This window comes from Pinus tabuliformis, chromosome J (genome assembly GCF_031772625.1).
Source record: "Pinus tabuliformis cultivar Carrire ecotype Pingquan chromosome J, CPIR1, whole genome shotgun sequence".
Taxonomy (NCBI): Eukaryota; Viridiplantae; Streptophyta; class Pinopsida; order Pinales; family Pinaceae; genus Pinus; species Pinus tabuliformis.
In genome coordinates this window covers 735,676,155-735,700,042 of record NC_142295.1, presented here as the reverse complement: position 1 = coordinate 735,700,042, position 23,888 = coordinate 735,676,155, and the positions used below count along the sequence as shown (strand labels likewise).

The 23,888-nt window shown below is 34.8% G+C and overlaps 1 protein-coding gene and 1 pseudogene across 1 annotated transcript; both read left to right on the top strand.

Moving 5' to 3' along the window:
* Positions 1–1,895: 1,895 nt before the first annotated feature.
* On the top strand, positions 1,896–6,034 carry LOC149228823 (putative anthocyanidin reductase). Its single transcript, XM_089375736.1, has 5 exons — positions 1,896–2,247; positions 2,324–2,515; positions 5,023–5,182; positions 5,304–5,517; positions 5,644–6,034. The coding sequence occupies exons 1-5, from the start codon at positions 1,939–1,941 to the stop codon at positions 5,786–5,788; spliced, it is 1,020 nt and encodes a 339-aa protein (XP_089231862.1). The 5' UTR covers positions 1,896–1,938; the 3' UTR covers positions 5,789–6,034.
* LOC149228822 (putative anthocyanidin reductase) lies at positions 6,010–22,932 on the top strand (annotated as a pseudogene).
* The last annotated feature ends 956 nt before the right edge of the window (positions 22,933–23,888 follow it).

Sequence of the window (23,888 nt, the reverse complement as noted above, 5' to 3'; positions counted from 1 at the left end):
ATTAAGTACCATTTTGTAAGACAGGTTATCACTGAAAGGGGCGTCTCTCTTGAAAAGGTGCATACAAAGGAAAACTGTGCAGACATGTTCACGAAACCAGTTTTGTTAGAGAAGCTACGTTGGTGTTTGGCTTCTCTTGGCTTGCAGAAAAGATAAAAATAATAAACAAACAGGGCATCAGGCTAATTGTTGTCAAGGTGGAGATTGTTGAGATTTTTTCTGTTTTAGACAAAATAGGAAAGAATCCCAGTGTGTGACAACAATAGATATCTGTTGCTGGATTAGCTCCAGGTTGTTGGGAGCAAATTAATGCATCCTAAATTTGATGTGAGAGGCAGTTAGATTCTCTCTGCTATAAAATAGGTGGTCATACGGATAGCTGGGTGAGAGTGTGAGAGTTTCATTGATGTAATCTCCTGTTTGATTAATGAGAATTGCCGATGCCTTAGTTTGGTGGACGTAGCCCAGAATGGTTGGGTGAACCACGTTAAAAGTTGTGTCCCTGTGCATGATTTTAATTGCTGTGTTTATATTTCACTGTTTGCTGTGCATCTGATCTCCAACAGTGTGGCCAACCGATTGTTATTCAGTTACATATTACAATTACAAAAAATACAAGTGCCTCTCTTTCCACTTAATTAATGTAATTATTCACTCTGCCCATTAATTGTACTCACTATACTTTATGTGGAAGGAAGTCACATCTAAACCTTTGAGATCTAGGCAAATTCTCTAATTTATTTTTTTCCATTTTTAAAATACAAACCATTTGTAAAATATTTATATTATTATTTTTAAATTAAAATTAAAATTTATTAATAAATTTTTATTAAAAATTATTAAAAATTAAATTTAAAAATTATTATTAAATTATTTAATATAATTTAAACAAATAAAAATAAAAATAAAAATGATGAATCAAATTTATTTTAAATTTTATCTTTAAAAAAGGGTCAAATCATATTGGTGATATGTTATAGATAGATTACAATTTTACCATTTTCCAAAGTACCATTTTACCATGTTTTATTTTAAGATTAAAATAAAAGTCAATTTAAATAAGGTTTACAATAAATTATTTGAGATTTAAACTTATTTTAAAAATTACATATTCATGTTTAAACTTTTATATATATATATATATATATATATATATTATGGTGTAGGTCAAATTTTTTCACAGTAATCTTCTTTGTGGAAAGGAAGACTATCATGGGCTAAAGAGGTATAGTAATAGCTATCAAAATCGAGAAAAAAATAATAATAATTTTATAGATAATCTTTTATATTAATAATTAATTTATCATTTTATAGGTAAATTTAATGTTTTTTTTTCTAATCAATTTCATCTTAAATTTAAAAATTCATGAAATTTACATATTAGATCTATTTACATTATATAATTCAAATAAAAAATTTAACAATAAATTTCTTTATATATTTAAAAATTACTGTCTCGTGAAAAACAAATTTGAACAACACACATCATTCCATATTTAAATTCAAATTTAGTAACTATATTTAGACCACACCCACATCCCCTATTCATTTCTTTTGCTGAGCCCAGAGAGTTGTACTTTAAATTGTTTAAAACTCTTTGTATCGACAGTGAAATTTCCACATCTATGAATTTAGACTTTACACCCAATCCCGCACATTCTTGTTCATCTAATGTAAACATTTCAAGAAAAACCCACCGGTCTCTTTAAAGACAACTCCTTCAACAAACCACAACGTACTATCGTGGCAAACTACCAACCACGTGCATGGTTGCGTGTTTGGTATGGAGATTGTGATCGGCACGGCAGTGCCGACACACGAATCCGAGGGTCAGCGAACGAATTATATCGCAGGAATGGTCGGCATCGGATGTTTAAATCGTGATGTGATTCTCCGATTATCCACATTGACACCTCTCGAAAGGGAAGAGAGACAAAAATGAGCGCCATTGTTCCTCCTTCTGAAGCAATGGGCCTTCCAGTTTGTGTAACAGGTGCAGGGGGATACATCGGATCATGGCTCGTAAAGACCCTGCTGGAGAATGGCCACACAGTGCATGCCACTCTCAGAGATCCAGACAGCCCATCAAAGAATTCATGCCTTCTCTCATTCCCAGGGGCCCAAGAGAGGCTTCGTCTTTTCAGAGCAGATCTCTGCGAGGAAGGGAGTTTCGATTCTGCCATCCATGGCTGCCGCGGCGTCTTTCATGTTGCCACTCCCACAGATTTCGGTTCCCAGGATCCGGAGGTAAGCACGAACACTTAATAAGCATATTTCAATATACAGGGACTACAAAACTGAACCAAATATTGGTTGTCGGTAGAATGAGATCATAGAGGCTGCAATCCGAGGAACACTGAATGTTCTGAGATCGTGCAAGCGAGTTCCAAGCGTGAGGCGTGTCGTGTGCACTTCATCTCTCACCGCAGCATCCACGGCCGACGAAAGTGCCCATGTCGACGAATCGTTGTGGAGTTCAGTGGACTCCATCAGAGAAAACAAACGTGAAAGTTGGGTAAGCGCCTTTTTATTTTTTTGCTTTTTCTTTTTTTCATTTAAAAAAAGAGAGTAAATTCAGTGTTGATTTCAAACATTCTACTTTCTATCTTTTCTGTTGCTGTATCTTACAATTTCTGTTTCAAAATGATGTGTATCATCCTTAATCTATACATATTCTCTGTTTGCATATATTCCTATCTTTTCGTAAGCGTCTTCCTTATCCATTTTTGTTAAAAAAGGATTTCTGTTCTTGTTTTTCAAACATTATAAATATCTTATATTACAGCATGTAACCATCAAATTATTCAATCCCTAAATAAAGTTGATGTATCCAACCCTGTACATAAGCTGCAAAATAATACTTACCTGTCTCCAAGTCAATTCCTCTCTTGGAGAGAAGATCAACAACCTCATTTCAGACAGGTTGGGTAAGCTGCAAAATAATACTTACCTGTCTCCAAGTCAATTCCTCTCTTGGAGAGAAAATCGACAACCTGATTTCAGACAGGTTGAGTAAGCTGCAAAATAGTACTTACCTGTCTCCAAGTCAATTCCTCTCTTGGAGAGAAGATCAACAACCTTATTTCAGACAGGTTGGGTAAGCTGTAAAATAATACTTACCTGTCTCCAAGTCATGGAGAGAAGATCAACAACCTGATTTCAGACAGGTTGGGTAAGCGTTTTTATCACATACGTTCTAATTTTAACTGAGTCAGATCCATCATAGAAAACCATTAATTCAGACGAGTCCATCGAACAAAGCCATTTAATAAAATTGAAATGAATTCAGATCAGTGAATTGAAATGAATTTGTATTTGTGAAAGCAAGTACAATAATTTGTAAACTACTTTTTCGCTGTATTTTTAATATAAACTTGCATGTTATATGTTATGAATTATATAGTTTAAATTTAAGAATCATATACACTTACATGTTATATATTATGAATTATATAGTTTAAATTTAAGAACCTTGTAAGTAAGAAATAAATATTCTGTAAAATATAGAAGTGAAACTTTCTTCAAAAGATGTGATCAATTAAAACTTATAGATATAAAAATAAAATATATAAATCTAGAATAAAATCAATTTAAGCTAATTCTTAATACACCATGCTGGACTTGATTGGACTCCATGAGAGAAGAGTTAGGATTAGGTAAGATCTTTGATCAGATAAACTCTACTTTGAACCTATACAGATCCATCCTACAAATCGATTTTTTTTTTTTTTTTTAATTTATTAAAGATTAAGGAAAACAATTGAAATTCTAATTCATTTAAATAACGAATATATATTCGTGAAAATAGTTACTTTTGAATTTATTAAAGTTTAAGGGTAACAACCATTGAAATTCTAATTCATTTAGATAATGAATATATATTCGTGAAAATAGTTACTTTATACCATCACATTTGGTTTATAGTTAATTATTTTATAGTTAATTATTATTTTATAGTTTTTAAAATTAATGATTTTGTTACTGTTTTGTTATTTTTCACATAATAATTTATATAATGATTTTATATTTATCTGTGAAAATAAAATGATTTTAAAAATATAAAATATCTTATAATTAAAAATTTGTAGATAAATATTGAAAATATGTTAATGTTTTTTATTTATAATTATAAGACAAAAATTTGAATTAAAGAAATTATGAATATTCAAAAAAGAAAAGGTATATCCATATATTAAATTAGAATATATTCTAATTTAAATTTAGACTAATACACCTAAGAAAGTTATTTTAATTTTGTTTTGATTTTTAATCTATCAAATAAATCTAAGTTCAAAAACATGTACACTGTTAAATAATTTTTCTTACACCCTTTTAAAATAAATTTTCATATTATACATATAATCCTCACCACTCCCCTAACACATTATTTCTCGAGAAAGAAAAATCATAGTATCATTTTTTAAATCAAATATTTAGACAAAGAGATCCCTAACACATTATTTCTCGAGAAAGAAAAATCATAGTATCATTTTTTAAATCAAATATTTAGACAAAGAGATTGAGTTGAAATCCATCACCTACCAAATTTTCTTGGTTGTTACTATTCCTAATTTTTCTCATTTAATTTTCCTTTTTTTTCATTAAATTTTATATCTTTTAGTTAGAGGGAGAGATTGAGTTGAAATTGATGATATCCTTAGTATTTTTTGTTAGGTTTAAATCAAATATTTAGAGGGAAGGATTGCGTTGAAATTAATGATATATCATATTTCTTTGAGGTTATTTTTCCTAATTTTTTTTCTTTATTTTAAGGTTTAAATAAAGATTAAGTTGAATTTTGTGATCTCCCATTCGTCATATGCATTTACCTGGAAACTTTTTTTCTTCTTTACATATTTAAATGAAAATGAAAGTCTGATTGACATTTATAATCTTTTTCATGTACAATATACTTTTAATTAATGATCAATCTGCATTTTAATGTGCAATTAGTTTAATTTTTTCTTATATATGCAAATTTTACAACACGTGAATTGTATAATATGCATTCTTTCTTTGTAGTTTTACGCAGAATCAAAAACACTTGCAGAGAAAGCTGCACTAGAATTTGGAAAGGAGGAGGGTATAAATGTGATCAGTATTATCCCGCCCATAATTGCAGGCCCTTTCATGACCGCCAAAATACCCTCTAGCGTCCATGCAACATTATCCTTGATCACAGGTACAATTTGTTTCTTATCATCGATCCATTTGTATTTTGTAACATTCCTTCATTTTTTTTTCCTATGGGGTTTCTGATGTTTCTGATTTTTTATGGCTGTCAAATGTGGCGTAATCCATAGGTGATCCCTTATCATATGGATTGCTACAATCCATTCACTTCCTACCAAATACAGTCTCGCTCATCCATGTTCAAGATATCTGTAATGCTCATATATTTTTGATGGACCACCCATCTGCGGAGGGACGCTATCTTTGCTCTGGCCATACCATTAGCATGCGAGAGTTTGCACATTTCATTTCTGGACGCTATCCACAGTACAAAATAACTGCAAAGTCAGTTATCCCTTACAAAATTACTTTTCCACATATATTTGGTTTAAATTGTCACCTGCATATTGTTTACTGGGTTCCTTCAATTTTCTATAATTTGTTATTACGTTGATTGATTGATTGATGCAGGTTGGATGAATCACAGTCTGCTAGCGGTGGTGGTAGCATTTCATCCAAGAAATTATTAGATTTGGGGTTCAAATATAAGTATAGTCTAGAGGAGATTATTGATGACAGCATCCAATATGTTCAGAAACTAGCCACACTCAAGTGACGACCTAGATTTACTTTCATTGTGATATTAAGTTTTAACAAATCATTAACCTAAAATTGCTTTCATTGTGATATTAAGTTTTAACAAATCATTAGCCTCATTGAATATGTCTTACAATTTTATGAGTAGTGCTACTTGAATGTTGTTAACACTGAGGTTTGGAGCACTACAAATCACATAGATGTGAGATGTTATTTCTTCCATACATTACCATAGTGAGAATGGCGTGATACTGTCTTTGCACTATATGGGTATAATGTGTTTTTGGTGCTTTTGTTTGGATTGGCAACTATGAAAAAAATGTTTAAATTTATTTACTGTTAATATATATTTCAATGTGTTTCTCCAATCCTTGCAATAAGAGATTTCTTGCAATATGAGTTTGCTGCTTGATTGCTGAAAATGAGGTTGTTACACTAATAGAATCGTACCGGGAATTTTCGAAATTTTTGACCGAATACTGCCTAACTTGGTAACTATGTTTCACACCAAAAAACGATTTGCCTTGCACTACATTGTAAGGGGGAGAAGATTAAATTTCTTCGTTATATATTGCTTCGATGATTAGGGGTAGAAAATTAAATTTCTTATGAATATATTGCTATATTTTTATTAGCTAAGGGTGTAGTAAGATTAATATTGATGAATCAACTTTTATTTTGAAAAATTATGTATATATTGCTATATTTTTATTAGCTAAGGGTGTAGTAAGATTAATATTGATGAATCAACTTTTATTTTGAAAAATTAAATATTACGATTAATTTTATTGTTTTTTACTTTTATGTTAAAGTCACTTATGGAGAGCATAATTTTCTATTTAATTATTACACCAGAGTTTTTGATCTAGTGTGTAGTGAAATTATTATTACTTATTTGTGGATGTGTAATAGACTATAATTTTTTTTTTGTCTAATTATTATCTAAATGTGAAGTGGGATTATTATTTTATAAAATATTATAATTATTTTGTTTTGATCGTTATGCAATTTTATTACAATTCCATAAAAAATCGAGAAAAAAAGAGTCACAAAAATAAATATCATTGTTGCTGCCCCTGAAGGGATGGGCCTCCCCGTGTGCGTGACAGGAGCACAGGGATGCATTGGATCATGGCTCGTAAAGACTCTACTAGAGAACGGCCACACAGTGCATGCCAGTCTCAGAGATCCAGAGAGCCCATCAAAGAATTCATGTCTTCTCTCACTCCCACGGGCCCAAGAGATGCTTCGTCTTCAGAGCAGATCTCTGTGAGGAAGGAAGCTTTGATTCTGCCATCCACGGCCAGGGCATCTTCCCCATGTTGCAACTCCCATGGATTTTCGTTCCTAGGATTCGAAGGTAAGAGAAACAATAAAACATAAAGTTACTGATGTTTTTGGGAGAACAATATGGTATTAATGGAATTGTTTTGTACAGAAAGAAGTCATTGAGACTCTTGTGAGAGGAACTCTGAATGTTCACAAGTCTCAAAGAATTCATGTCTTCTCTCACTCCCAGGGGCCCAAGATGTTAGAACACACAACGGATTTATAATGAGAGGGAAAAGCAAAGAATAATTCACAAAGACAGACAAATGGAGAAAAAACAAGATTACTCAGTCAGAAACAACAGATTAGATAAAACAATCATTGGAGAACAGAAATCACTTTTCGTTACATAATAGGCTTGGCCTTGGCTTGCTTTCCTTGGCCAAAGCAATTACTATTTTATAGAGGCACAAGAAGGATCTAGATTCCTGTATGTGATTCAGATGGAGTTCTGGAATGATGTAGAAACTAATGGCGGCGTAGAAAGATCTAGAAACTATTGGCAGTGTAGAAGAATCCAGAATCCTGCATGTGATTCTAGAAACTATTGGCGGTGTAGAAGGATCTAGAATCCTACATGAATTTGGCTTCACACTTAACATTCTCCCACTTGAAGCCAAATATGAATCAAGTCACACCGAGTCCTACCATGCCTCTACATAACTCATGTTTCTTTCGTGGTAGAATCTTAGTGAGCATATCAGTAGGGTTCGTATCTGTATGGACCTTTTCCAAGGATAACTGTTCTTTCTCCAACACATACCGGATCCAATGGTACCTTAAGTCAATGTGCTTGGTTTTTGAATGACATGCTAGGTTTTTCGCCAAGTGAATGGCACTCTGACTATCACAATATAACACATACTTGTCCTACTTTATTCCTATCTCTCCTAGGAATCGCTGCGTCCACAACATCTCTTTACAAGCTTCTGTTGTAGCTTTGTACTCTGCTTCTGTTGTAGAGAGGGCTACTATTCTTTGTAGCCTTGACACTCAAGATATTGTTGCACCTGCAAATGTATACAAATAACCTGTAGTGGATTTTCTGGTATCCATATCTCTAACCATATCTGCATCTGTAAATCCTTCAAGCACAATCTCATCATGACCAAAAAATAAACAATGATGACTAGTACCCTTGAAATACCTCAAAATCCATTTTACTGCTTGCCAATGTTGTTTGTCTGGATTGGCAAGGAACCTACTCACTCCTCCCACTGAATATGCAATGTCTGGTCGTGTGCATACCATGGCATACATCAAACTGCCAACTATTGAAGCATAAGGAATCTTGCTCATCCATTTTTTCTCCTTGTCATCACTAGGAAATAATTCAGTACTCAGCTTGAAGTGGGCTGCAAGGGGTGTACCAACTAGCTTGGCATCCTTCATATTAAACCTGTCAAGCACCTTCTTCATATTTTTTCTTGTGACAGCCACAACCTTTTGTTTTTCCTATCACGCATAATCTGCATGCCCAGTATCTATTGTGCTAGTCCCAAATCCTTCATTGCAAATTCGCTACCTAAATCTTTCTTCAATCTATTGATCTTATTCTTATCATGCCCAAAAATCCACATGTCATCCACATATAACAATAATATGATATACTTTCCTTGATCATACCTCTTGATATAGACGCAATGGTAAGCTTCCAACCTCTGAAAACCATGTTCCTACATGAATGAATCAAATTTCTTGTACCATTGTCGAGGTGCCTATTTGAACCCATAGAAACTCTTCTTCAACCTACAAACAAAGCCTTCTTTGCATTTTTCTATGAAATCTTATGGCTGCTCCATATAAATTTCTTCCTCCAATTCACCATGAAGGAATGCAGTTTTACATCTAACTATTCATATTCTAGGTCTAAACCAGCGACTAGACCAAGAATGACTCTAATGGATGACATTTTAACAATAGGTGAAAAACTTTCATTGAAGTCAATACCTTCTTTTCGGGCAAAACCTTTCACCACTAGCCTTTCTTTATACCTCTCCTTCTTTTAGTCACCTTAATGATTAATCCTGTAAACCCATTTGTTTTGTAGAGCCCTTCTACCTTTTGGAAGGTTTACCAACTCCCATGTTTTATTTTCCAGCAAAGAGTTCATTTCTTCTTCCATTCGTCACTGTGCTCAACTTTACAAGCTTCTTGAAAACAATTGGGTTCACCTTCATCACTCAACAAAATATAGTTTGAAGGAGGATACCTTTGTGAAGGCTTATGAGGCCTAGAAGATCTACGAACCAACTGTGGTGGTGCATTATCAGGTTGAATCTCCTGTAAAGGTTCCTGTAAGATTCCTTCTTCTTGTTGTTCATCATTTTCTAGTTGTTGTTCTTCATGCTGCTGAATTTGCTGTTCATTTTCTTGTATTGGTGGTATGTTTTCCTAATGCTCTTCAAACCTATCAATAACCTTCTTGACCTCCAACTCACCTATAGTCCTCTTGAACATTTCTGACCCATTAAATATAACATCCTTGCTTCTAATAATTTTATGTTTGACTCGATCCCATAGACGATAACCAAAACCTTCATCCGCATATCCCAAAAAAACGAATTTCATAGATTTATCATCTACCTTAATTCTATTTTCTTTGGGAATATGTACGAATGCTTCACATCCAAAGATTTTCAAGTGAGAATAATTCAAATTCTTATTATTTCAAACTACTTCAGGGATACCGCCATCCAAGGTTGTAGTTGGAGATCTATTTATGAGGTAGCAAGCGGTCCTAACTACGTCAGTGCAAAAATTCTTCTCCAAACTAGAATTGGACAACATAATTCACACCTTTTCCATTATGGTGCGATTCATCCTTTCTGCGACACCATTCTATTGAGGAGTACCAGGCACAGTCTTCTCATGCTTTATGCCAAACTTGTTACAGTATTCCTTAAATGCATTTGAGAAATATTCTCCACCATTATCTATTCTTAAACACTTCAGCAACTTGTTAGTCTCTCTTTCAATAGCAACATGGAATTTTTGAAATATTCCAAACACTTCACTTTTACATTTCATAGGATATGCCCAAACCTTCCTGGAAGCATCATCTATAAATGTTAGAAAATATGATGCTCCTCTTAATGATTTGATGTTAACATGCCCAAACACATATGAGTGTACCAATTCTAACATGTTTTTCTTTCTGTCATGGCCACCTCTAAGAAATGAAACCCTTCTTTGTCTACCATATATGCAATGCTCACAAAGATCAAGATTGTAGGATTTCAAACGTGGTAATAAATTTTTACCAATAAGGATTTTTAATCCCTTCTCGCTCATGTGACCCAAATGTTTATGCCACAGATTTGCTGAACTTCCTTCTTTTGTGACAACAACCAAATCTAATTTTTCTATCAGTTTCTTCAATGTGTATAATGTTCCTGCCTTGGGTCCTTTGGCCATGACCAATGATCCTTTGTTAATTTTCCAGCCTCCTTTTCCAAAGCTTGTGGAATAGCCTTCATCATCCAGTAGTCCCATAGAGATTAAACTCATACGCATTTCTAGTACATGCCTAACCTGTTTCAACAATATATCTTTTCCATCTTTCATCTTGATCTGGACATCTCCCACTCCAACAATACTGCAAAAATGATTATTCCCCAAATGCACTCTACCATAATCACTAGGATTATATGAAACAAAACTATCTTTGCATGGGATTACATGGTGAGATGCCCCAGAGTCAAGGATCCAATAAAAAATACTGCTAGATGTATATACACATGCATCCTCTAGTAAAATAGTAAACGACACATCACCATGTGTGGCTACAGCAGTAGTCTCACCTTCATTTGTGTTGGATGACTTATGATTTGTATTAGATGGTCTCTGATCCTTTTGTCCTTTCTTCCAAAATCGACATTCTTTCTTCATGTGCCCAGGTTTGCCACAATGAAAGCAGATGATCCTTCCTCTCCTTGATTTTGATCAGCCTCTTGATCTTAATCGCCCTTGCCAGCCTCGATCCATTCTACCACGATTAGCTAGAGCTAGAGCCTCTCCTCCCTGGTTTTCCACAATTGTTGTAGTGTAGCTCCTCATTCATTCAACTGCTACTGAAATCATCAAACTTCAGGGTCCCAGTAGTTGTTGAAGTGCTCATAGCTACAATTAAATTTTCCCAACTGTCTAGCATAGAACACATTAGCAAAATGGCTCTAATTTCATCATCTAAAATGATTTTAACAGAGGCAAGTTGATTAGTAATAGTATTAAATGCATTCAAGTGCTTAGCAACTGAAGCACCCTCCTTCATTTTGATATTATAAATCTTCTTCATCAAGAACACTTTGTTTGATGCCGTGCTCTTTTCATATAGATCACAGAGCTTCTTCCATAATCCTTCTGTTGTCTTTTCTCCGGACACATTGAAATAAACATTCTTTTCTAAATATTGGTGGATTGTTGAAATCACCTTTCTATCTAGCTTATTCCACTCTTCATTTGTCATCGATGAGGGTTTCTTTGTTGTCACTTCAATCGGCAAATACTGATCCTTTAAAATCAGTATATCCTCCATCTGTGATTTCCATAGGGAAAAATTAGCCCCGCTCAACTTCTCCATATCTGTAACAGTTGTCTCCATTTTCAATCAAATTCATGCCCCAAAACACAAAAACTCCACTTAAAAATAAAACTTTAATTATTACTCTTTAAAACTTAGTAATAATGACCTTCCTCGTTTTAAAATACCCTTTTCAAAATTCCTGCTCCTTTCAAAATATACTTTTCAAAATTCCAACATATAATTATATAAGTTTCATAATAAATACAAAAAACATATATAATGTTTTAACCTTTTCACATTTCATACATATATATGTTGGTTTGAGAAAAAACTTAACATATATGTGCAAGCTTGATGTAAAAAAAACTTATGAACACCACGTTTCAACTCCAATCTCCACGTTTCAAACTCCAACAACACGTTTCAACATAGTTCCACGACCTTGTTTTTCTTACAACAACTGTCTTTTAGTTCCATCGTTCCTCAACTATTTCCTAGACAGATCCTTCAATAGCTCTAGAGGTAATAGCCAATGTTTTATTGAATGCTGCCAGAGTAAGGAGAATGCACTAAGCAGCTTGCACAGTGGATATTCGACCCTAACTCTGATACCAGTTGTTAGAGCAGAGCATACATAACACACAACGGATTTATACTCAGAGACTTAGATAGCAAAAGCAGAGAATAATTCACAGAGATAGAAAAATGGAGAAACAACAAGATTACAAAATTAGAAACAGCAAAATAGATAAAACAATCACTGGAGAACAGAAATCACTTTGCATTACATAACAAGCTTGGGCCTTGGCTTGCTTTCCTTGGCCAGAGCAATTACAATTTTATAGAGGTAGAAGAAGGATCTAGAATCGTGTATGTGATTCAGATGGAGATCTGGAATGATCTAGAAACTAATGGCGGTGTAGAAATATCTAGAAACTATTGGTGGTGTAGAAGAATCTAGAATCCTACATGTGATTCTAGAAACTATTGGCAGTGTAAAAGGATCTAGAATCCTGCATGAATTTGGCTTCACACTTAACACAAGAGAGGCTTCGTCTCTTCAATGCAGATCTGCGCCAAGAAGGGAGCTTAAGTTCTGCCATCTATGGCTACCGCAGCATCTTTCATGTTGCCACTGCCACAGATTTCAGTTCCCAAGATACACTTAATAAGCACGAACACTTAATAAGCGTATTTCAATATACAGAGACTATGAGATCATAGACGCTGCAATCTGAGGAACACTGAATGTTCTGAGATTGTGCAAGTGAGTTTAAAGCGTGAGGTATGTCGTCTGCACTTCGCCTCTGACCACAACATCCACGGTCAATGAAACTGCCCATGTCGACGAATCCTTGTGGAGTTTAGTGGACTCCATCAGAGAAAACAAACATGAAAGTTGGGTAAGCATTTTTTTTATTTTTTCAATGGAAAAAATGCTTTCTTTTCATTTAAAAAAGAGAGAGTACTTTCTATCTTTTCTGTTGTTGTATCTTACAATTTTTGTTTCAAAATTATGTGTATTGTTCATACATATTCTTTGTTTGCACATATTCTTACCTTTCTGTAAGTGTCTTCTCTCTATTCCTATTACTCGAAGGCATTTATGTTCCCAGTTTTTCTGTTTTTGTTTTACAAACATTGTGAGTGTCTTATCTTTATAGCATGTAACCATCAAATTATTCAATTCTTAAATATTTTATAATTAAAAATTTATAGATAAATATTAAAAATATGTCAATATTTTCTATTTATAATTATAAGACAAAAAATTAAATTAAAAAAATTATGAATAAGAAAACATATCTACATATATTAAATTAAAATATATTCTAATTTAAATTTAGACTAATACATGAAGGAAGCTATTTTAATTTTGTTTTGTTTTTTAATCTATCAAATAGCAAGTAAAGAAAATTGAAATAAATTTAAATATGTGAAAACATGTACATGGTTAAATAAATTTTCTTACAGCTTTTTTACATAAATTTATATAGAAAATTGAAATAAATTTAAATTTGTGAAAACATGTACATGGTTAAATAAATTTTCTTACGACTTTTTTACATAAATTTATATAATATACATATATTCATCACCACTCCCCTAACACATTATTTTACAAGGAAAAAAAAATCATAGTATCATTTTTTAAATCAAATATGTGTAGAAAGAGATTGAGTTGAAATTGATGATACCCTATGTCATTTTTTTTGTTAGGTTTAAATCAAATATTTAGAATGAAGGATTGAGTTGAAATTAATGATATATCATATTTCCATTTTTTTTTCTAATTTTTCCATTTATTTTAAGGTTTAAATAAAGATTAAGTTGAATTTTGTGATCTCCCATTCTTCATATGCATTTATTCGGAAACTCTTTTTCTTCTTTACATATTTAAATGAAAATGCAAGTGTTTAAAATTTATAATTTTTTCATGTACAATATAATTTTAATTAATGATCAATCTACATTTTAATGTGCAATATTTTAAATTTTTCTGATATATGCACATTTTACAACACGTGAACGGTATAATATGCATTCTTTCTTTGCAATTTTATGCAGAATCAAAAACACTTGCGGAGAAAGCTGCATTGGAATTTAGAAAGGAGACTATAAATGTGATCAGTATTATCCCGCCCATAATTGCAGGCCCATTCATTACCGCCAAAATACCCACTACTGTCCATGTGACATTGTCGTTGATCACAGGTACAACTGGTTGCTTATCATCGATCAATTTTTATTTCTTAACATTCCTTTGTTTTTTTCCTCCCTATGGGCTTTCTGATATTTCTAATTTTTTATGGCTATCAAATGTGGCGTAATCCATAGGCGATCCCTTATCGTATGGATTGCTACAGTCCATTCACTTCCTACCAAATATAGTCTCGCTCATCCATGCTCAAGATATCTGCAATGCTCATATATTTCTGATGGAGCACCGATCTGCAAAGGGACGCTCTCTTTGTTGTGGCCATACAATTACCATGCCAGACTTTGAAAATTTCATTTATGGACACTATCCATAGTACAAAATAACTGCAAAGTCAGTTATCCCTTACACCATTATGTTTCCACATATATTTGGTTTGAATTGTCACCTACATATTGTTTACTGAGTCCCTCTGTAATGCTCCCGGAAAGTTGTAAATACTTTTATTTTACTACAGTAAGAACAAACTGGTTACTATTGTTTTTACTTGTTTGAATGAATAATATTGTTATTTTTTTTGTAAATAAGAAATGACTGGATATTAATAGATGTTGTAACTTTTTTGGAAGAAGTTAGAAAAGGGCAGTTGCCAGAAAATAAACCCTAACTACCTCCCCTAACTGGAGAAGGGCTCCCAAGAAAAGGGAGTAGGGGGGAGGAAAAACCATGCTAATAGGTTAGACGAAAAAAGGGAGAAAAATGCCATAAGACAGAGGTCTTGCGAGCAAGTTTGGGGGGAGATGAATCTCATGGTCAGGTGGATGAAAGTCAATAGAGAACGAAGGTGAATTTTCTAGTGGAGTCCTTTACAATCTTGGAAAGACCAGGTAAGTGAAAACCCACCTGGAGGAATCTGTTGAACAATCTTTATGTGTTTAATATTTGTGAAAGGTAGAGCCGAAATGCTTACATCAGAAGATAGCAGAAATTACTTGGTTAAGAATTAGACTTTTATTCCAAGAAAAAAATAACATAGGGTTATTCTGTGTAAAACTGGTCTTGATTCCGTACTCAGAAATAGTAAGTTGAAGTCTGTTTTGTATTGGTTAAATACTTATGATCGAAAAGATTTAATTGCTATTGAAATAGTAATAGAATGAAAGTTGACTTCTATAATGTAACAAATTAAATATTCGGAACGAATTACTCGTTAACGAAGAAATAACTGAATGAAGTTAGGTATTATAATGTACACAAATTAGGTGCAAGATGGTGGATTTAGTTTCTTTAGAAATTCATTACTAAGTTGGAGAGAAAACTAATACATTACTATAGCAGAATTAGAAATAAAATGCAAAGTGAAGCTTGGAGATACGTGGAATTATCATAACAGAAATAAAATTAACAAATACATGTCTAAGCCAAAACAAAACTGTTGTATTAAGGTAATAGCATAAACCACATAACACCCAATAGGACGAATGGACCTGTACAGGTAAAGATGTGCACTGATAGATAAGACCCAAGTCTCTGTAGAGTTCCTTCCATGACCCTAAGGCGAGAAGGAACCCTTAGAGGGTCATAACGAATGGTAATGGGCAAACATTATACCGATAAGTGAAAAAGAAAACTCGCTATAGTAAATCCAATGTATACCAAATGTGGAAACACATTGCAGAAAGACAATGACCAGATAAATATATGGACTAATTGACATGCACAACAGAATTCATCAGCACATAACTACACAGAACTAATAGTTTTAAGATATATCCATAGAATTATGCAAGAAAAGCTAAAGCATTGTCTATTCTTCTGAATATAAGAATAAATCCAAAACACATAACGGTCGATAGAAAATGAGTGCAAATATTTCAGAGTTTGGAATGCAAATAAATTAAACCATATTCCAAAGTATTAGGGGAGATTCTAAAAGAAAACCCCAGATAGACAGTTCATATACATGCTCAGAAGTCCTTATGGACTCGGCTTAAATTCAAGTTAAATAAAAACAATATAGCACATTCAGACCAGAATCAAGGTCTCCGTCCAAACTTGAGCATAATGAAAATTTAACAACTTAGCTGGAGAGATTTACAGGGTCTCGACCCAAGATAACTTTAAACAGTACTACAACATCAGACCCAGTGCATTATGCTACTATAACTCTAGAGAACTAACTAAAAGAGAAACAGAACATGAGTTTACGCCAATGCGGCCAGGTCACAGGCCATGAGAAGCCCACGGCTCTAAGGAGCCAACATAAATCAGGAAAACAACAAGGCGCTTTGTTCCGGAACAGTTAAGGATGAGTGCCATGACTGACAAATAATAAGAAACAAGACTATAAAAACCCTTTTGTTGTAGAATGGAACAGAGTCCTAGCAACTCCGTTACCCTGAGAACTCCAACTGACAAATTGACCCATGACATTGAAACTTTTAGCAGAGCCACTAGAGCTTACCTGGAGGCCTTCACTGGAGGGAGGGAGCTTGAAGAACTTTGCCTTTCCCTCGCTGCATGCTGGCATCCCTTGGCCCCACAACTATTTCCCCTACATTAAGAATGCAATAAAGTTGTTACTGTAAGGATTATGCTGAAAATGAAAATAAAGAAATTACACATTGAGGAAAATAATCTCAGGTAAAATGCTTACATGAATTAACAGCGGAGGGTTTTTTGATAGCCCAGCTTCTATGGTTGAACCCCCAAATCGAAGACCCAACATTGCAGACAGATTCGACCTACGAAAGGAGAAGCGGTGCAAGAGCAGGCGCCAAGGAACAAAGGGGCAGAATGAACCCTACCTCCATTGTACACAAATGTGAAACTCTCTGGGAAAAGCTTAGCCCTCGGATCAAAAAACCAAAGCCTCTGTTGTCGATGGGTGGAGGAACCCGAGGTGCACAGTAGCAGATGGACAGCCTGCCCGTGCCACGCCACCATGACAGAGCAGGAGTAAATGTTATGCCAGGTGTGAAGATCGAGTGAACTCTACAGCTAGTGAGAAGTTAAATGCGACTGTAATGGTGGTACTGTGGACTTAAATGTAGTTGATAGCATCTGTAGTGGAGTCAATCACGTCATTGTTATCAGAAAACTTTACCAGCAATCACCAATTTCTTATTTTATGTAGCCTTGTATCGTTTAATGTAATGAAACTTAAGGTGAAAGACCACATCCCTGATGGTGGTATTAATTATTTTATTTCATTTACGTATATTATTTTTTTTGTGTGATAATAGGTGTATGACATGTGGTATCAGAGCTTAAGTTATCAAAATTGAGACCTCTGGCAAATACTTTAAGCGAAAATAACATGTTATTTCTTGTTTTGTTTCTGAACTGTGGTAACCACTAATTTGATGAGACTAGGGAATCAACACAACAACATACTATGAGGAGGACAGATAGTATTCCACATAGGAATGTGGTTGGCTCAGGACCAGCAACGTTGCCTGAAAATAACCCTGAAATTTGGGTGCAGTTAGGAGAGGAGGCTCACAAAACTAATCTTACAATATTGGAAACGATTCAGGAACTGAAGAATGGGATTTCCCGCCTACGGAAGGAAAATTGAAGATTAACCATAGAGCAGGAAAAATTATGAAAAGTTTGTCCGACAAGCAGAACCAGTGCCAGCTGATCCCTAACCCTGAGCAAGAATGGATGTCAAAAGAACAAGGTTACCACACGGAACATGAAGGAACAGTAGGAGGGGAGGAGAATCAGGAGGAGAAGTCAGATAATGCTTCTGAACATCCCACATCAAAAAGGCAGTGAGTGGAATTGCAGGGTGAGTTTCGGAAGATTAAGCCGCCACTCTTCGATGGAGAATGGGAGGAGGTCATGGAAGCCTTGCTTATTAACATGAATAAATACTTCCAACTATATGAATATGATCACAATCTAAAAGCTCGGTTGGCTATCTTCCAATTACAAGGGAAGGCCACCTTATGGTGGGAAGAGGTCAAGATTGTTCGAGGAGGAAATGAACAGAACATAACATGGGAAAAGTTCCAAAAAAAAATTAAGGAAAGATATTTGACTGAACAATTCTACGACGAAAAAGCAAAATAATTTCACGACCTGTGACTTGGGCAGCAAACAATGGATGAGTTTATCACCCGATTCACCTCTTTACTCCGTTATGTACCTTACATACGAGAGGAAAAGGCCAAGGTTCAACGGTTCGTCAGCAGTCTACCCTTGGAAATGAGAGAAAGAATTGAGTTCGACAACCCAAAAATGATGGATGAGGTTATACGAAAGGCCAGGATCTGCTATCAGCAAAGTAAGCAAAAGGGAGAAATTCTGGGAAAAAGATGGGTTGACAAGAAAAGTAGTAAGATTTCTGTGGGTAATAAAGGGAATCATGGTGGTGTGAGCAAAGGATTTTCCAAAGGACAAAATAGCAGAAATCAACATAAGAACTAGCCCAGATTTAAGCCACCTTCTGAACCCAGATTCAGTGAGAAATCTGGTAAAATAGATAATGAAGGGACAGCGAGGCCTCCAATGCAATGCTAGGGATGTGGAGGCCCGCACTATGTTAAAAACTGTCCACATTGAAAAGGCACCGAACAGGTTTCGCAAATCCACGAAGCATCTACAATAGGCGATGTGGCCCGAAGTATACTAAAAATTAATGCCGCTCTCGAAGACCACCAGGCAGAATATTAGCCAACTATGGTGGAGTTTGGAGGTAAGATTCTTCATCATACTGTGTCTGTATTAATTGATCCTGGAGCTACATTAAGCTACATTACTCCTAAAGTTGTGGAATAATGTAAACTACAGACTGTCAAGTTTAAAAAACCATGGCTGGTACAGCTGGCAACTCGGGCAAGGAGACATGTGTTGGCCAAGGACAACAACTATTCTTTGAAAATAGTTGGTCAACCTTTGATGGCAGATCTAAACGTGCTTCCCCTTGGATCGTACGATGCATTGATAGGCATGGACTGGATGGAAAAACACTGGTCCATTATAGAATGTAAAACAAAAACTATGAGCTACATGAATGAACTAGGGGAAAAGCAGGAAATGCAAGGTATCTTGAGGTTAGTACAGATTCGACCGATAACCGCCTCCCAACTAGAAAAATGTATTAGGAAAAGGTGTGAGGTCTATGCTATACAGGTTGGTTATACCAACTCCAAAGATAAGATTACCACTTTGGACAGTATTCCAGTGGTCCAAGACTTTGCTGATGTGTTCCCTGAGGAGATGCGAAGACTGCCACCCAAGAGGGACATAGAATTCACAATTGATTTGGTACTTGGGGCATCCCCAGTGTCCCACACTCCCTACCATATCAGCATACCAGAATTGACTGAATTAAAAATGCAATTGCAGGAGTTGTTGGATAAAAATTACATTCGCCCCAGTGTGTCACCCTGGGGAGCTCTCATGCTGTCCGTCAAGACGAAGTATGGAACCCTTCATATGTGTATGGACTATTTTCAGCTAAATAAGTTGACAATCAAAAATAACTACCCTTTACCCCATATTGATAAAAATTTTGACCAAGTAAAAGGGGCAACCATATTTTCAAAAATTGATTTATGATCCGGATATCACAAGATCAGGATCAAGGAAGAGGATATAGTCAAAATTTCCTTTAGAACTCGTTATGGACATTACGAGTTAGTGGTATTACCCTTTGGGTTAACCAACGCCCCCACGACTTTCATGTGTTTAATGAATAGCATATTCCATCAGTACTTAGACAAATTTGTGTTAATTTTTATTGATGATATATTGTTATATTCTCGGAATATGGAGGAACATAAGGAACACCTTACATTGGTTTTAAAAACTCTTCGAGAACATTAGTTGTATGTCAAATATAGCAAGTGTGGTTTATTTAAGGAACAAATTCAGTACTTAGGACATATTATTTTTAAATATGGAATTGCGGTGGATCTCGAGAAGATAGAGACCATATTGGAATGACCAGTACCGAAGGACGTAGCAGATATAAGATCCTTCATGAGATTATTAGGTTACTATAGATGGTTAGTGGAAGGATTCTCGAGAGTGGCCTATCTAATCACCTCCCTGCAGAAGAAGTGGAAAATTTTTAAATGAATAGCCAAATGCCAAAAAAAATTTGAGTAGCTTAAATATTTGCTCACCACGACGCCAATATTAAGCATAGCAGATCCAAGTAAGGACTTTGTGGTGTGAACAGACACAAGTAAGGAAGGGGTAAGTGGAGTATTAATCCAGGAAGGTAAAGTAATCACCAACGAATCTAGGAAATTAAAGGATTATGAGTAGAAATATTCCACTTACGATTTGGAGTTGACAGCTTTTATTCACACTTTATAAATGTGGGGTCACTATCTCATGGGTAAAAAGTTTCGATTGATGATGGACCATCACAACTTGACTAATTATTTCAACCAGCCCACCTTAAATGATAGGCATACTCGATGGGTAGACTTCTTAAGTGGTTTTGACTTTGAAATTAAGCACCTGAAAAGGAAAGAGAATCGGGTAGCGAAAACTTTAAGTCTGAAGGTACATTGCCTCTACGAAATTTCTTGCAGTGAAGGGCGGTCCACTTTCACCGAGATGATTAAAAAAGCACCAAAACAGGATCTGAATTATCAACAAATGGGACAACAAACTCAAAATCCAACCAACCACGAATACCGACAAGGATATGCGGTGGATGCTACCGGTATGCTGAATTATAAAAAGAGATTATATGTACCCAACCAAGGTAACATTAAAAGTTTTATTTTGGATGAATTCCACAAAATTCCCTATGCAGGACACCCAAGGTACCAAAAACTGATTACTACACTCCGGAAGGAGTATTACTGGCCTGGCATGAAAAGAGATGTAACAGAATACTTAGCACGTTGCTTGGAGTGCCAACAAATCAAAACAGAGCATCAACACCCTACTGGGTTATTACATCCGCTACCAATTCCGGAGTGGAAGTGGGAAATTATTTCTATGGACTTTATAATAGGTTTACCCAAAACCAAAAGAAACAACGATTCCATCATGGTGGTGGTAGAAAAATTAAGTAAATCAGCTCATTTTATACCAGTTCAGTCCACTTTTAAAGCAGTTCAGATTGCCAATATTTTTATGCAAAATATCTTCAGGCTGCATGGGTTACCTAAAACTATAATCTCTGACTGGGATGTAAAGTTCACATCAGCCTTCTGGAGAACCTTGTTTGAGGGGTTAGGAACTCAATTAAACTTCAGTACTACCTATCACCCTCAAACAGATGGACAAATAGAATGGGTGAATCAGGTTGTGGAAGATATGCTAAGATCTTATGTAATGCAGCAGCCAACAAAATGGGAAGACTATCTGCACTTGGTCGAATTTGCATACAATAACGGCTATCATACCTCTTTGCAGATGAGCCCGTTTGAAGTACTGTATGGATGGAAATGCCGCACACCCTCCAGTTGGGGAGGACCAGAAGACAAGCTAATGTTGGGACCCGAAATGTTAAAAGAGATGGAAGGAATGGTCAAGAAAGTACGAGCCAACTTAAAAGCAGCCCAAGATAGACAAAAGAGTTTCGCTGATTAGAAAAGAAATTTTAAAGAATATCAAGTAGGTGATCATGTGTATGTAAGGATTCGAGCGAAGAGGAGTGCGTTACAATGGAGTGGGTGTCCCAAGCTGGCACCCCGGTTCTGTGGACCATTTCAAATTTTAGCAAGGGTTGGGCTAGTGGCATACTAGCTAGCCCTACCAAGCCATATTTGGGTCCACAATGTATTCCATGTGTTGGTTTTAAAAAGATACATTTATGATCCTAAGCACATAGTCAGTTGGCAAGACATTCAGGTAAGAAGGTAACCTTAGGTAGGCCAGATAATTTGATGTTAAAGGTAAAACTAATTTAAATATTGTGTGTTTCAGGTCGAACCGGAAGGAGAGTTCCTGGTCGAGCCACTGACTATACTCGATCGGAGAGAAGTAATGTTGCGAAAACGAGCCATTTCCCAGGTTAAAGTGCAATGGCAGCACTTTGGACCAGAGGAGGCCACCTGGGAGGATGAACAACTCATTAAAGAAGCTTATCCGAAGCTATTTGTGGTCAAAAACATCAGGACGATGTTTGATTTCAGGGGGGAGATGTAATGCTCCCGAAAAGTTGTAAATATTTTTATTTTACTACAGTAAGAACAAACTAGTTACTATTGCTGTTACTTGTTTGAATGAATAATATTGTTATTTTTTTTGTAAATAAGAAATGACTGGATATTAATAGATGTTGTAACTTCTTTAGAAGAAGTTGGAAAAAGGAAGTTTCTAGAAAATAAGCCCTAACTACCTCGCCTAACTGGAGAAGGGTTCCCATGAAAAGGGAGTAGGGAGGAGGAAAGACCACGTCCCAGATGGTGGTACTAATTATTTTATTTCTTTTACGTATATTTTTTTTTTTGATGTGATAATAGGTGTATGACATCCTCCAATTTTCTGTAATTTGTTATTACACTGATTGATGGATTGATGCAAGTTGGATGAATCATGGTCTGCTAGTGGTGGTGGTAGCATTTCATCCAAGAAATTATTAGATTTGGGATTCAAATATAAATATAGTCTAGAAGGAATTATTGATGAGAGCATCAAATATGCTCAAAAACTAGCCATACTCAACTGACGACCTAGATTTACTTTCATTGTGATATTAAGTTTTAACAAATCATTATCCTCATTGAATATGTCTTATAGTTTTATGAGTAGTGCTACTTGAATGTTGTGAATAGTGTGGTGTGGAGCACTACAAATCACACAAATCGAGAATCTCAGATTTTATTTCTTCCATATATTACCTCTGTGAGAATGGTCTAATACGATCTCTACACTATATGTGTGTAATGTGTTTTTGGTGGTTTTGGTTAGATTGGAAACTATGAACAAAATATTTAACTTTGTTTGGTGTTAATATATATTTCAATGTATTTCTCCAATCCTTGCAATATGAGATTGTTGAATATGAGATTTTTGCTTGATTGTTGAAAATGAGATTGTTGGTTGTTTAATATTAAAGTTTCTTTCGATTCTATTTATTTGAGTTTCCCCATTCTCTTACTAGGAACAAAGTTTTGGTTACCTTATTTTTTTATTATAATAAATTTATGTTTTTAACATTTAATCAATTTATATCTTTAATATTTTTATCTTTATCCAGCATTTAAAAAAAAAAACTCTAACATCTAAACTTTATTTAAATGAAAAACATTTTAATATGCAAAGTGGTGCGCACAATTACTTGCGCTATTACAACTACAAAAGTCACACGCCTCCATTTTGAAAATATTATCTACTTTTTCTTTTTAAAAGCATGTGATGCCTACTTTTTACAAATCTTATATACTTTTATTTTCCCCTAGTGCCATTATTCTCACTCTACTTAATATATTTTTTTATGGAATATAATGGCTATAAAATTTAGTTAAATTTTATAATTCAATTTTGTGTATTTGAAAAATAAAAACAATTTGAATATATCTTTGAAACTTTAGTCACTCTTGTTATCTTATATGGATGTGAGGTTTGGGGTTGCAACATCTCTAGAGAAGCCTAGAGAAAGATTGAGAAAATCCAAAAGCGTTT